The 16,511-nt window shown below is 34.9% G+C and overlaps 1 protein-coding gene across 2 annotated transcripts in view; it reads right to left on the reverse strand.

Annotated features, from left to right (window-relative positions):
• Nucleotides 1-10,280: 10,280 nt before the first annotated feature.
• LOC127446329 (protein WWC3-like) overlaps nucleotides 10,281-16,511 on the reverse strand; it is a 76,260-nt gene continuing 70,029 nt past the window's right edge. For both annotated transcript variants that reach the window (XM_051707153.1, XM_051707152.1), the window contains exons 17-23: nucleotides 14,887-14,987; nucleotides 14,612-14,759; nucleotides 14,260-14,424; nucleotides 13,906-13,998; nucleotides 11,759-11,995; nucleotides 11,296-11,423; nucleotides 10,281-11,168 (exon numbers count right to left, since the gene is read on the reverse strand). In XM_051707153.1, the coding sequence (XP_051563113.1) occupies nucleotides 11,102-11,168; nucleotides 11,296-11,423; nucleotides 11,759-11,995; nucleotides 13,906-13,998; nucleotides 14,260-14,424; nucleotides 14,612-14,759; nucleotides 14,887-14,987 (939 nt within the window). In that variant the 3' untranslated portion in view covers nucleotides 10,281-11,101. The remainder of the gene's footprint in view (nucleotides 11,169-11,295; nucleotides 11,424-11,758; nucleotides 11,996-13,905; nucleotides 13,999-14,259; nucleotides 14,425-14,611; nucleotides 14,760-14,886; nucleotides 14,988-16,511) is intronic.

Raw genomic sequence — 16,511 nt, forward strand, 5'->3', positions numbered from 1 at the left:
TGTCATGTCTTTCACATTTCTGTGAAAAAATGCAGATTTTTTTTACAAAGATTCTTATGACAGAGTTTCTGGCATAGCTAAATATGTTTATTCTGTGACTGATAACGTTTAACTGCAGTGTTATTACAGGTTTTGTGTATAATGATCAGTTTCAGAGTCCATTTGTGTGCTGAATCATAATTTTCAGAAAAGCAACAGCAACCAAACACCAGAAATGGTTTTGGCACCTGTAGTGTACAGTTAAAATCTTATGATTTACAATGGCTGCCACGAAATCTTATATTTTATTCTAGTTGTCCATTTGTTAAGCTCTTTTGGTTGAGCAGTTTTACCTTGGACTGTAAAGAGAAAGAAAGAAAGAAAGAAAGAGAAACTATTACTAGTATTTTCCAGTAGGAAAAATAAATAAAATCATGTAGAATGTACATTATGAATCACTGTCATGCAGTAACGATGCCCATAATATCACTTTGAGTTCACATTAAGTGTAATTGCTTGGTTGCATTACATGTTATTGAAATAAACAACTGAAAATAAAATGTCAGTTACTCAGATGTAAAATGAAGACATTAAATCTCTAGATACGGTATATTGTTAAATAACTCTTTCTATACTCATGAGATGTTCATTATAGGGCTACCAGAGTGGGATGTTTTCATTTGGAGATGTCTAGTTGAGTTGGAGAGGAGGAGAAGTGAACAAAGGGGCAAAAACAGGCCACACTGTTCCCACAGTATGATGTAATGAGCCAGTGGCAGGGGGCAGAGGAATCCTCAAAGATTTACTGGAGTCTTTAATGGATAACTGACAGAAGAACACAATAACGTCCCAAAATCATCTTATTTATCTTTCTTTGTGGGTGTTGTAAGGCCACAAGGGGCTCATGCTCCCATGGTAAAAAGATGAGACTGAAAACCAATCACAAACACAAAAATGCATAAGCATCATAAGGCATGAAAGAGTTAGACCATAATTAAATCAGTCACACAAATGTTTACAAGTATACATTTCAAATATGTTTAAAATCTGGATTATTAAATTATTATGGCAAATATGTTACTTTAAGATGCTTAAAAATGTAATAAAATAAAATTTTGATGAGATTAGAACTTAGATCTAACAAATAGCAGTGGATTTATTTATATGATTTATTTATCTAATATTATTATTATTTTAATTATTTTTAATTGGTAAAAGTAATAATAAACAATATATTTTTATTATTGGTATTTAAGTATGTATTAATTGTTTATAATAATTTATTAAGTTATAATAATGTAGTAATTTATAATTTATTAATGAATAATAATAATAATACATTTGCTATTTTTTTAATTAGTAAAAGTAATAATAAAAAAATATTATTATTGCTGTTGTTTTTTATTTATATTTGTATTTAACTTTTTATGATAATTTATTAGGTTATAATAATGATGTAATTTATACGAATTATCCATTATTATTAATAATAATAATAACAATAATAATAATATTAATAATAATAATAATATTTTTTATTTATAATATTATTGTAATAAATTACTGCATTATTATAACTTTAACAATTATCATAAATTAATTAATTTAGTAGTAGTAGTTCCTAAAAAGGTCTCAAATTTTGTGTTGAAGTAAATATTGTAGAAAAGATTAAGCACTTTACACTGAATAAGTTAGTTTAAGCATTAACATGAAAATATTAAGTAAATTCATTTGTACTCAATTCAAACATGTAAAAATGAATGCTCTAGCTTATAAGTAAATATTATTAATGATTGTTTTGTTATCTTTACAATGCGTCATCATGTATCAATCCTAAAGTAGAAAACCTTGTCATATTCGCTAATTTGAGTAGATTTGAGTAAAAATAAAAAATAAAAAATCCATACAACTGTCAAAACGTCAAAGCTGAAACTGAACTAGATCTGCTGAAATGTGGGTCAAACTTCTTTGATATGTGACAGTCAAAGATGGTCTACATAGAAGCCCTTCAAACACTGTGCCTGAAAGCAATTGTACTGTGCCAGTGTGTCTGAATGGGCCTGTCTTGAACCTCTTACATTCAGTTAGCTAGAGACAAGTAAGCTTTGTGCAGCTTGTGCTAACTGCCAACCCATCGCCTTGCTGATCACAGTGAACACATACTGTACAGCACAGCATACACAAAATCTCAAAAGTTCACTACCTTTAAAGCTTAAACCTTCATGCCTTCCATGGTCATGACCTGAATATCAAGCATAAAAGGAGAACAGATTAACTAACAGGCTGGTTGAAGCTTTTTTTTTTTTTTTTTTAAACATAGACTCGAGTCATACAGTAGAAAGTGCATGAGGGAAAGTGGGAGAATCAGTCTCTTGTCTTTACTGGTCACTCCTTGACTACTGATGCTGAAAGTATGGAGGAGCAGAAGACTTAAGGAGTCAAATAAAAACAAACAAGTGCCAAATTCTAACCAACTCCTTCCTACTGAGAGAATAAGTATTTTCCAGAAAAAATGCTGATATAGTATGAAGGATATCATCAATTTTGGATACACTCCCTTCCAATTAAAACCAAGGGTGACATTTTTACGACAATGACTCTAAACAACACTGAAAGGCTAGCCCAGTTATACAGAGTAGCAATTGTTTTTGCCCATTTTTTTAAACATCTTTTGACATACAATGCTATTTAGGTTAGACTGTAGATTACAGAGATTGTCAATCCATAGCACACAGTAGTAGCTCTATACTCCTGACAGAGCAACAAAGTCAAAATGCCCTGGGTAAAACTGAACAGTATATACAGTATATAATATGTACTGTTGTATATATACTGTGCATATATATATATATATATATATATATATATATATATATATATATATACTGATGAGTCAAAACATTATGACCACCTGCCTAATATGTTGTTGGTCCTCTGCCGCCAAAATAGCGTCCCCCCCAAGGTGTCCTGTGGTATCTGGCACCAAGACATTAGCAGCAGATCCTTCAAGTCCTGCAAGTTGTGAGGTGGAGCTGCCGTGGATCGGACTTGTTGGTCCAGCACATCACAGATGCTCAGTCGGATTGAGATCTGGGGAATTTGACACTCTTCATCATGTTCCTCAAACCATTCCAAACCATTCAGAACAATGTGTGCAGTGTGGCAGGGCGCATTATCCCGCTGAAACAGGCCATTGCCATCAGGGAATACCATTGCCATGAAGGGGTGTACCTGGTCTGCAACGATGTTTAGGTAGGTGGCAAGTGTTGGTGGACAGGGGTCATCATGGGCACTCTGCGGCTACACAGCCCCATATGCAGCAAGGTGCGATGCACTATGTGTTGTGACACATTCCTACAGTAACCATCCTAAAAATGTTATGTGACTTGTGCCAGAGTAGACCTTCTGTCAGTTCGGAACAGACGGGATAGCCTTCGTTGCCCTAGCGCATCGATGAGCCTTGGGCGCCCAACACCCTGTCACCGTTCTGTGGTTTGTCCCTCCTCGGACCACTGTTGGTAGGTACTCACGGGAGTACCCCACAAAAAATCATAAAATGTATTACATTTTTTTCTTGCCGTAATGAACTTTTAATTAAAGTGCTGGCACAGTTGACGAGAACATTATAAGCTCCCCATCTAGTATAGGGACCAAACTTTATAATGGATGAGGAAAAGCTACAACAGATGTGAATTTGAGTGCAGAGCTTTTGAAATTAATTCATATGTATTACTGTACATGATAATGATAATATTTGGATAATCCTAATCACAGCATGGGTCACTCTTCCTCTGCGTGTACATCTGCATGTGCTGTAATAGTAGTAGTATTGGCAGGTTTATATATATACATATATATATATATATATATATATAATTATTTACATAATGCATGTGTCTTTCTTATGCAATACTGTGTACACATTTTGTTTTCAATTTCAGCTGACCTGATGTTGCACCAATGAAGCCTCATGGTTCATATCTGACCTTAACTGATAAATCAAATTGGATACTGAAGTTTTTTTTTTTTTTTTTTTTTTACTATTATGAAATCACAGAACTATTTCTTGGGAGGTGAGCTGCCTGGCTGGAAGAGATAGTGGCTGTTATCCAGATGAGTTGAGTTTGCTTGGCCTTGTGAGAGGCACTGGGGGATGATAGAAAGCTTGGTATCCCAGGGTATTTATTAATTACTCATCTGTAAATAGCACTTGTGCCTTACAAAATCCACTTTAGCTGTAAGAAATACTGTGAGGACGGTATCATACAATGGAAAATATTTGAGATGTCTTTACTGTGTTATTAAGTATTTAATAAAATATACTCATTTTGTTCTGCAAAACTCTCCCCGAAATTTGTATTTAGAGTCACTGATGTTGGGGTTCGGGCAGGGTTAGGTTATGGGGCTGGGGTAGGGTCAGTACATCAACAATGTAGCTACAGATAACATGCACATTTAATGTCTCTTGGTAGTCCCTTGGGTGCCGAGAATTACAGTTTGTTGCACATTCCACAACAAAAGACATAAGCGTGAAAGATATTAAAGTGGGAAAGCCGTTGCACAGGAGCAGTCCCATTCTCTCTGCCGCAAAAGCCTGGATCCGGTGGCATTAAAAAAATAGTTACGTCCGGAAGCTACTTTAAAGGAATATTCAGAGTTCAATACAAGTTAAGCTCAATCAACAGAAATTGTGGCAACATTCAATACCACAAAAATGTATTTTGACTTCCCTCTTCCCATCTGGGTTACAGTGAGAACTTACAAACCTTAAAATGACTGTTAAAATGACAATTTATACAACTTTACAGCTCAAATAATACACAAGTTTTAACAGAAGAATTAATGTTAGTGCTTTTATAAAATTATACGCTCCACATTTCTGCCTTTGAACCCTCCAAAAATTGGCCCCATTCACTTCTATTGTAAGTGCCCCACTTTAACCTTGATTTTTGATGATTTGAAAGGAGAGATGAGTTGAAATAAAGTTTTGTGGTAATCAACATTATGGCAGAAATGCTGCCTACTGAGCGTAACTTGTATTAAACCGGAAAAGTACGTTACATGTATGTACACAATAAGTAGGCCTACATTGTTTCAAATGCTTAATATTTTCTAATGCAAGTACATGGTACTAAAAGACGTTTAATATAAAGTGTCTCCAATATTTGTAACATTTTGCTCTCTTATTATATTACAAATCTTAAAAATATTCAGAAAAGTTGGATCATGCCTTTGCACATGCACTTGGAGTGATTTTAAACTGAAACTGAGAGCTAAATCTGTTTACCATTCCAGTCACAGTCTGGTCCAGGGAAACCAACAGTCAAGCAACAAGAAAAGGACATGAAGTAAGTTTCTGTTCTTACAATAGAATCTGTGGGTCAGACATTGAAACATAATTATTTGTAATTGGACAGCATTTCTGAGCATTCTTCAGGGTCCAATGACATTTTGATAAGAGCTTTAGATATTTGGTGGAATCTATGCCTCCTTCGTGCATATTACTGATGTCATCAGACTCTAATTCTTTACAGATGAAAGGTTGGTATCTCCTGTGTTTAAAAGAACCATCACATGTGTATTTTTCTCCATCTGCCTTATCTCACCCTCCCTCAGATGAGCAGCCAGCACTCTCATGAACAGCCAGACAAAAACCCACTATTCCTGGAATTTGCTCATTGGTGAAATCAGTACCTGCATTGGAATGTTGGAGAAACGTCTACAATAAAATCCAACTGGATGTCTACTGATGAATCAGTCTTCTTATAATGTTTGGGTATTCAAAAGAAAACCAAACACAATGATGGTAATGATCAACTTATAAGATAGGATCAACGTAATATCATAACGTTAATTACATATAATGAAATAATGGTGGGTTGAATGCTGTGTATCCCATGTACATAAGAGCAGTAACACTTTACACTAAGTCCATATAAGTTAAAGGAATATTCCAGGTTCAATACAAGTTGAGCTCAATCGACAGCATTAGTGGCATAATGTTGATTACCACAAAAAATATTTTCAACTCATTTTGTAATACTGGATATAACTTCAAACTGATAAGGTAAGTGATTTTATCACACACTGTAAACCATAATGCTCCAAATAATTAATTGAGTAGGGAAAAATATAATCATACAAATGAGTTCAAATAAATGAACCTTTATGAGTATTTAGAACTTTCTCTTTCTTCTGAGTTCACGAAACATAAACCTTTTAAGTAACCTGAATTGTTTTATTGTTTTGAGTTTAACAAACTTTTCTCTAAGTTTTCAGGAACTTAAATTGAACTGAAACTGGACAGGGGATTTCTATTTCCCAGCATGCACTCGACAGGGAGAGTAAATGTTCAAATTAAGTGTTAAATAATGTGTCTTTGTGCAAGATGAATGTAAAGGGGAATACTTGTGTTTAATGTTTTGTTGTGTTATTTAGAAGAGTTTCTGTTATGTTGGAGTACAGTGTTCTACAGAATATTGCTTTACTCAATGAACAATTACTTTGCTAATCAAAACATAGTGTTTCCAATTAGCATACTAGCATTCACTGTACTAGCTAGGATCCCTCTACTTAAAGTATTTAAGTTACGCCTATGTGGTAATTTTAAGTTCAGCCAAAGAGTTACATTTAAAGCTTAAAGTACCATTAAAAGATAGGTTACTCAATATTTCAAATTAAAAGCAATTAACATGCATGTGTAGTACAAAATCTGAAAGTTCAATTAAATTAAACGGGAGTTTATTAAATTAAAAAAGCTGATGTAACTGAGTTTTGCGAACTTATTAGGGTTTACAGTGAACTAAAGTCATGTTAACACATAATATTTATGTCTTGTGGCTATACTTTTGAAATAAAGTGTATTATAATATTTATGGACTGGCCGCATTCACTTCCATTATAAGCGCCTTACTGCAACCACAATTTGTATTTATTTATTTGTTTATTTTTAGCGCCATGTCAGCAACAAGACTATCCACACAGCGAGAACAGATTAAGTATCAAAAACATAAAAATTAAATAAGGAATTTTAGTTTCATGTTAGACAGAAACTCTAAGATATTTTTAGGTGAAACATTTTTAAAAATGTCTGATAAGCTTGTTTCTGAGTAAAACCTTTGTGTAATTGTATTAATAGCAGCACAATCCAATAAAATGTGCTTAATAGTCAGTATTGTCTGACAGGAAATACATGACGGAGGTTCTTCACCTTTTAATAAAAAACGTGTCAGTCTTGAATGACCTATTCGACACCTATTATATACAATTTGATCATTGCTTTTTTCAAAGTTAGAGAAAAGATTATTAGTTATACTGGGATTTATTTAATAAAGCTTATTGTTTTTACATTCGTCCCATTCTATCTGCCACTTGTTAGAGATATAAGAGTTTAGTAAGGGTTTTAGGTCCGTGGGTGGAATACTACACTCTGTGATTTCTAGAGAAAGGGCTTCTTTAGCTGCGATATCTGCTTTCTCATTGCCTGACAGTCCAAAATGACCTGGACCAAACGTCTGTTCTGGAGTGAAGGTTCTCTGGCTTCTGTGAAAAGACTCTGAACAGGAGAGGTTCTGAATGCTCCTAAAGCCAGTCGTAGTCCTTAGTGATGTAAGGTGTCCAGAATTTGAATGTAGGACTTCCTTGCTGAACCCTATACAAAGCACGCATAGTCTAGCCGGGATCTGACTAGCACTCTATAAAGTCGTAAAAGCACAGTGAAGTCAGCACCCCATTTTGATTTTGCCAGCACTTTTATAATATTCATTGTCTTGAAACACTTATTCCTCAGGTTTCTCATGTGTGGAATAAAGGTGAGTTTGTTATTGAACACAAGTCTTAAAAATTTAAGTTCTTTGACGACTCTGATGGGTTCCCAACCATAATTTTTAAATTCATTCCACTGTGCTTAAAGTGATTTTGGGCGGCCTGGTACATAAGCACTCATCACTTCCCCTTGAATACTACCACATGTGTTCAGTGTGTATTTCATGTCAGATGCTCTTGCATTTAATTAGTCCCCTACTCCATCTCTCCTGTCAGTGGAGCGGATGACACACTGCATGGATACACTGAGATTAATGGGAAGCTCAGCCTTTGGCACAGGCTAAAATACACAGTGGTAGTTGCGTAGGCCTATCCCTTTCTGTCGATGAAGCGGTTTTATACAAAAATCCCCAGCTGATAACCTAGTCATGACCCCAATTCAATATGCTGCAATGTGTCATTACCCCCTAGTGGTTTTGTTGCCTCAACTGTTCAATAAATGTAAATAAGTATTGCATATGAATTTGATCTTTTAAATTAAAGAGTCCTTTCAGTTCCTGTTATTTTCAAAATAGATGGTCAAATTTGTCCCACCAATACAACCTTATTATGAAATATGTTTATTAGTTAATGCATTTGTATCATGAACTAACAATGAACATGAACTTTAAAAATAATTAAAGGGATAGTTCACCCAAAAATGAAAATTCTCTCATTATTTACTCACCCTCATGCCATCCCAGATGTGATTTTTTTTCTTCAGCTGAATACACAAATAATATTTCAGCTCTGTAGGTCCTCATAAAGCAAGTGAATGGGTACCAACATTTTGAAGCTCCAAAACCACATAAAGATGGCATAAAAGTAATCCATAAGACTTCAGTGGTTAAATCTATATCTTCAGAAGCGATATGATAGCTTTTATTATAAATTCTCCTTCCTGTCCAGTAGGTGGCAAAGAATGCATGAAGAATGAGAATTACCAAAAACAAAAGAAGAATATGAAAGTGAAAATGGAGATCGACAGTAAAAAAAAAAAAAAAAAAAAAAACTTAAATATTGATCTGTTTCTCACCCACACCTATCATATCGTTTCTGAAGATATGGATTTAACCACTGGAGTTTTATGGATTACTTTTATGCTGCCTTTATGTGCTTTTTGGAGCTTCAGAATTTTGGTACCCATTCACTTGCATTGCATGGACCTACAGAGCTTAAACATTCTTCTAAAAATCTTTGTGTTCAGCAGAAGAAAGAAAGTCATACACATCTGGGATGGCATGAGGGTGAGTAAATGATGGGAGTATTTTCATTTTGGGTGAACTATCCCTTTTATTGTGTTAAATGTTTATTTATAAATATACTATAAGCTCATTATTCATGCTAGTTCACCCAAAACTTTAATAAATCCTTATGTTGTTCCAAACCTGTATGACTTTTTTTTTTTTTTTTTTTTTTTTTTCACGGAACACAAATGGAAATAAAAGTGAATGATAGCCGCAGTCCCCATTCACATTCATTGTATGGTAAAAAAAGAGCAGTATTAACATTCTTTAAACATTATGTTAAACAGAAGAAAGGACATAAGGAACATGAGGGTTAGTAATTGATTACAGAATCTTTGGGTGAAATACCCCTTATCATGAACGTCTAAAACAAAACCATTTCTTGGAAAAATCTGTCAGAGTCATTTTCTTTTTTTCTATTCCAAAGATTTCTCACATTTATTTCAGATTAAATGTTGTGCTTTCAATGCTTTTGGGAGAAAGATACAAATCAGTTTGATAATCACCATTAATTATTATTTTTTTTTTTAAAGCTGCCAAACTCTCCATGGAAATTTCTTTAATAAGGGAGTTTTAGGCCCATGTGCAGGTTTAAAGATCATTAATGATAGCAACAGCAATTATGCCCTATTTTTAAACAAAAACACAGTTCCCAATCTTTGTGTTTATAGTAGTTTTCCACCCCATTAATGTTCTGGATCTGATGCATTTTAACTAATCCTGCTGTGCATTTATTTAAAACCACCAAAAGGCACGGAAAGCACTGGAGTGGACCAGAATAATCTTGTTGGAATAAATTTAACCCAAGCCCAAGTCATGGCACCACATTCATTACTATTTGATAGAACATCAATAGAAAATGTATAATATTACATGTGCAATTATTTATTCCAGAGGAGCCAGGTCAAATTTTGTAGTCTGCAATGTGGTGCCTACTTGAAATACCATAAAATCTGAAGACATGACTTAGTTTGAGATGCCACCTTCTGGACAATTTAGAATACAAATCTAGAGAAAAACAGTGGCGTTTTTAGGCTAAACACCAATTCCCAGATTAACTGGATCACAATTGGGATTGAGAATGAGTGATGCCAAAAACTGCAGACCACTGGTCTTATAAAACCAAAAACCTGGCACCATTCCACTGATTAAACTAATGATAAAACTACTCATGTTGAACATGCCTAACCATCAGAAACAAAACAATAAAGTATTGGCCTGATGTAAAAAACATCATTTCGGAAAAACAGCTGCACTTTCACTGTTTAATGCTTTTAACTTCATGAGAGAGGTAACAACACTGCAGATGTTTTACAAACAGCATAAAAAAAAAAATGAAAACAGTGTTTCATATATTTATCTATATATTGAAAAGTACAAGTAATAATTCATATTAATAATTTTAATAGAATAACAGCACAAGGGACAATGACAACTGCGATAAAAGTGGATAAAAAAAGTGACATTTTAAGTAAATAACTTTAAAGAATCAGGTAACAGAAACAAAATCAGCCAAAATTTCCATTCTACTGTACGTCAAAGAACACTTACAGTAAGTGCTATTTGTTTTAAGATTTTATAAAATACATTAAAAAGAAGGGTGCATTTTTATTTCCTTCAAGGAAAAGTACTATAAAATAAGTTACAGTACAGTGAATTTGTCTAAACTGACTTTGTTCCCGTCTTCCAGCCTTAAGTAAGCGTAGACATAGAAATATCAGAAGTACATCGTAGAGAAGTAAAAAGGATGTTTTTCTTTTATAAAACAGTTATTTCCCTCTTTAAACAAGCAGGAAAATTGCCAAGATATCAATAATTATATAAAATATAGCTGTACGTGATCATTAGTACTACCACACGCACACACGCACTCACAATCACACGCGCGCACACGCTTTTTTTGTACAGCTTTCTGTTGTTCAAAAGTTGCATATCAAATATATTTGAATCTTTGTGCTGAAATAACTACATTTCTGTTCTAATTACTTCATAGGCATGAATACAAACAAACAAACAAACAAACAAAAAAACAGACTGATTCTTCATATTTGATAGTGTGACCTAAATGGTGCTCACACGTCGTCAGCTGGCAGAGGCGGGATGTTGAATCTTGGTCTGGTAAAGAAAGCCATCTTCTCTCTGTATGAGGTGCAGACCAGAAAAAGAGTTTTGATGATAACATCCAACCAGCTTTTGGGTTGACTGAGTCATTCGTACAGTTTGTGTTTAGTTAGAATATAAGATAGGCATTTCATGGTGCACTCACTTGAACGTCTGCACAGGAAGGGGCTCTTTGTGACTCTGGCCCCTCATTTGCAGAACCTCCTTTGAAGCTTTCCGCAACCTCCTCTCGGCAGCCTCCTCTTGCCTCTGCTCCTGTCTACTCTGCTTTGCCTGAGAGAGAGAAAGATAAGGGGAGAGAAATTGATTATGAATTATTAATCTTATTCTAAACAATCCTTTCAATGCACAATGCCTTAGAATGGTGCTCTCGTCTCTGCCTCCACAATTTCAGATCAGTCATTATTTTCAAAGTATACTAAATTGAAGTCAAGTGACATCCTAGAGGGTGGGGCTATCTGGTGTAAAATAGAATTTAAATGATCAACAAATGTCCTGTTGAGAGTGAGGAAAAAAAGTTCTCATTAACAAGGAAGAGATACCTTTAATTGGTTGTCGCTTTATCACATCTGATTAGTACACAGTGTGTCAGTGTAAACAGGCAGTACCTGTCTCTGGGCCTCTCGGAGCAGATTTCGAAAACGTTCATCCCGTAGGGCCCAATGGGGGAGGTCTGCGGGGCCACGGGGGCCCTGCATGGGTTCCTCCAGCCGCAGTTTGAGCTCCCGCAGTGCCGCCAACTCCTCGCTCAGCTGCCTCTGTCGTGTACGGCAGGCCTGGAGGTCCAGCTCCAGGTCCAGAGAGGTACGCGTGGGCTGCTCAGCCAGAGATAAGCGGTGAGACTGCTGCAGTCACAACCAGCACACAGACACATGCATAAGTGCACTTCCAGAGCACAAGACATCGATTTTTCAAAATAACACATTTTGAGCTTTATGCACTAAATTACAAAAGAAAGTCTCAGCTTTCTGATTATATAATTATTACATTTCTAATAAAAGGATTCCAAACAATTTTTGTAGATTTGACGGAATTAGATTTATTCAAATATAGGCTACATTAAATAATTTATAGACATGAATCACAGGTAAGTAAAAATATAATGCATATATATATATATATATATATATTATATATATATATGCATATATAATTTTAGCGATATGCTCCTCTATAGAGTACTTTCCTGAGGTAAACGTAACATTAGGTGACAGGTTGTTCACAAGGTGTTTTATTGACGTCTTCTTGCGGTTGAAACACAGATTAGGTGATTACACTTGAGACAATTTAAGTTGTTCTGTATCTTTCAACATGCCCTCCGATGTTCATTCATGTTTTATTTTGTGTTCTAACTTGTATAAAAGTGCAGAAAATGATCAGTCCACTCACGCTCGTTAGGCATACAGTACTGAATACTATACTCTGTGTTTTTTGCTTTGACAATGTAGGCTATACTTTGTACATAATATTATTGTCTCACAATGTGTCATTTATCAGTATGTATACCTTTAGTTGTCAAACTGAAAAACATTTAATATCCTGTATAAATACAAATGTATATATATAACAAACTATTATTATTATAATTAGTAGTGGTATACTGTATGTTAGTATATACAGTTGTGCTCAAAAGATTGCATACCCTGGCAGAAATTGTGAAATCTTGAAACAACCACACCGTCTTTTTCCAGAACAGCCTGTATTTCTCCTGAGGTTACCTGTGGGTTTTTCTTTGTATCCCGAACAATTCTTCTGGCAGTTGTGGCTGAAATCTTTCTTGGTCTACCTGACCTTGGCTTGGTCCCCGAAGATCCCCGAATTTTCCACTTCTTAATAAGTGATTGAACAGTACTGACTGGCATTTTTAAGGCTTTGGATATATTTTTATATTCTTTTCCATCTTTATAAAGTTCCATTACCTTGTTACGCAGGTCTTTTGACAGTTCTTTTCTGCTCCCCATGGCTCAGTATCTAGCCTGCTCAGTGCATCCACGTGAGAGCTAACAAACTCATTGACTATTTATACACAGACACTAATTGCAATTTAAAAAGCCACAGGTGTGGGAAATTAACCTTTAATTGCCATTTAAACCTGTGTGTGTCACCTTGTGTGTCTGTAACAAGGCCAAACATTCAAGGGTATGTAAACTTTTGATCAGGGCCATTTGGGTGATTTCTGTTATCATTATGATTTAAAAAGGAGCCAAACAACTATGTGATAATAAATGGCTTCATATGATCACTATCCTTAAATAAAAGACAGTTTTTTTGCATGATCAGTCATATTTTCAAAATCAATGCCAAAATTTCACAATTTCTGCCAGGGTATGCAAACTTTTGAGCACAACTGTATATTAGAATTAATGTACAGTGATAATAATAATAATAATAACAAAAGGCATGAATATTTCAATCCTTTTTATTTCGTAGGTAGTTTAAGACTAGATTTAGATAAATCATTTACTATGGTAAAGGAATACCAAAATGATACTATTGTTTTGAAAATTATTACAATATGACAAAATGATTACATTTCAAATGAAAATCTTTTTGGTATTACATTTCTTATATTGTAATAACCCTTTTGCAAAAAACGTTATTACATTATGCGCTTTTACATAATGCAATAATTATTACGTTTTGAGAAAATTAATACATTATGAACATTTATTACATTTAACTTACAGTATTACATTATGCTTTATTACATTATGAGTTGCTACGGTCCCTAATACGGCAGCATTGGTATTCGAACCTGTTTATATCGTAGAGTTCTTCGCTCCAGAGTGTTTCTGATAAAGGGAGATTTCTTTGGTAGAGTAGAGCTATCACTGTCACTTCGGTACAACTGTGAAAGTCCAAAAAGGGAGGACGAGAGAGACAGAGAAAAAAAAGAGAGAGAGAAAAGAATATAACTGCAGGTTTAACAATACATTGTGGAGCATTTGGACTTGTTTATCTGCTTGCTGAGGAACAATTTCAACACTCAATTGAGTGGCTTTATCAGAAGTAGGATGTTACTGATTACCCAGGATTTAAATGGGACACACCCCAATGGAAACCCAGAAGTGTAAAAACTACAGAGTGTAAACTGTGTGTTTCTGCTTACCCTACAGACATACTGACTTCGAGCTCCAGGTGAGAAGGTCTGAGATCTCACTATTGTGCTGCTACGCATAAACGGCGAGCTGTGACCCCAGCGGCCCGCCCTCTCTTTCGGCCGCATCCTCATTGACTCTGGAAACACACCTTCTGTGTTGGTCGCCTTGTCCACCTCAAAAAACACACAAACCATAAATGTAAGGAACCTATTCTTTAGCTCACTGTTGAATATCTGTTGAGCAAATGTTTTTACTTCAATATTTTTAAAGAATTAAGTGAGTATACACATTTTTTTAATAATAATAAAATGTAAAAGAAGACTTTTTGCAGTCATTACAACTTGAAAACCTTTGCAATACCTTTATAATTGGATTTCTTTCAGAGGGCTGCAGACAGCGCCTCCCAGAGGCCAAGCAGATGCCTTCAGCCCACAAACCCTCAGGACAGGGAGTGACAAACGCTGTACTGTTACTGCAGCCACTGTCCACTGACTCAGCCTGCCAACTCCTATATCACACAGCAGTTAGACCGGAGAAACATTTTGAAAGTATCATATGAGCATGTACTCTAGCAGTCAAAAGTACAAGCTGGAAGCCTATTGGTTTATAGACAAATAGAAAGTGAGTGTGTGGACCTCTCAGAAATGGCCTCTCCCTGCTCCTCCTTCCTTTTCAGCTCCTCTTCACTCCTCTGTAACTCTTTCTTCATCACCTCCAAATGAGTCACCACTGACACCTACACAAAAAATGGGCAGTAGACATTCTTTTTTAATGGTCTGATGCATTGTTTCAATAATTATTAGGGCTGCCGATTAAAAACACTAGGTCAATCGATTGAAAATTGTTATTAAATTAATTACAGTACATGATATGCTGGTTAATCAAATTAAAATATCAAATAATCGGATATATCAATACTTTTAAGACGTTACTTTATTCTGGAAGATGAGTAAAACATTGAATATACAATAAAAAATGCTTTTGAATCAATTTATTTCCATATCAATGAACATAAGCCTATCAATGATCTACAGTCCACTGAAATTCATATTGTTCAGAGTTAGCCAATCTGTCCGAGGTAGGCTTACTGTAGGGGCCATTCACACACAAGCATTCTTACATTCTGTCTGCACTCTTAACACTTTTATTGTTTGACAATGTATACATGCTAATGAACAGAACATGTTTGGCTATTGCTTTGTGCTGGGTTTTTTTCAGCACCTTGCTCCATGAGTGCTGCATTTTTAACAATGCGTCAAGAACAAAGTAGTTAGTATAAACTTTGTTTTACACTTTGTCTGGCATTTTAAACGCAAGATTGTTTCCAGGCATGTTGTCTGTTGTAGTTTTGCATGTAGGTTCTACCTCAAGCTTGAATTGCTTAGATAGCAGGAAAAATTCTTATTCCAGAAATGACATACAGGTCAATGTACATTATTATTATATTATTATTAAATGTATTAATTTTTTATTGCATAATTTTTTTTTCATGAATTGTACTTAATTAACATGTTATATTGACAACCACAATAACACAACGAAGGCCTATTCATACCAAATTCGTGAGGAATTTGTGAGACGAACTGCCAACAAAAGGTCTATTCACAGCCAGACCGAAGCAAATAAAATGAAAAACAATTTCATCCCTGTACAATAGACAGTGCTGTTCTAAAACAATTTTTTTGGTGCATGGTTCTTTAAGCATTCAGCTGTCAATGCATGAGATTAATATATTTAACGGAGTCAAGGCAGTTATTTACCTAATTTGGCATAACTCTTTCATTATGTTCTTTCTATGTTTTTGATGCATTTAGAGGAATATAGAATCTGTGTTTTTTTTTGTGCGATGAGGAAAGAGCGCTGCTGCATTTTTTCCCGTGTCTTCTGCCTTTATATTTATGCATGTATTTTGCTACAAGTTTATATTCCAAACGAACTCCCGAACCCAGCTTCTTTTTTGATTTTTTTAGTGCCTGGGTAATATAACACGATGCACAGTGATACAAATACACATAATGTACACTGAGTAAAACAGGTATGCCAGGTACATGTAGCATAAACTGATGCACAACATTAAAAATAATATAAACGAAGACACAGCTTCATGGTCTTTTCTTTATTTAGTTATTGCATATTTGTATTGAATTCAGGGTTTCTTGTGCATACTAAGAAAATGAGCACAGTTACAGCAATACTTCGTGTGATTTTTATCCTTGCAATAAAAATAGCAGTGAGGTTCGGCAAAATCTTTTTCTACACT

Source organism: Myxocyprinus asiaticus, chromosome 9 (assembly GCF_019703515.2).
Source record: "Myxocyprinus asiaticus isolate MX2 ecotype Aquarium Trade chromosome 9, UBuf_Myxa_2, whole genome shotgun sequence".
Classification (NCBI taxonomy): Eukaryota; Metazoa; Chordata; class Actinopteri; order Cypriniformes; family Catostomidae; genus Myxocyprinus; species Myxocyprinus asiaticus.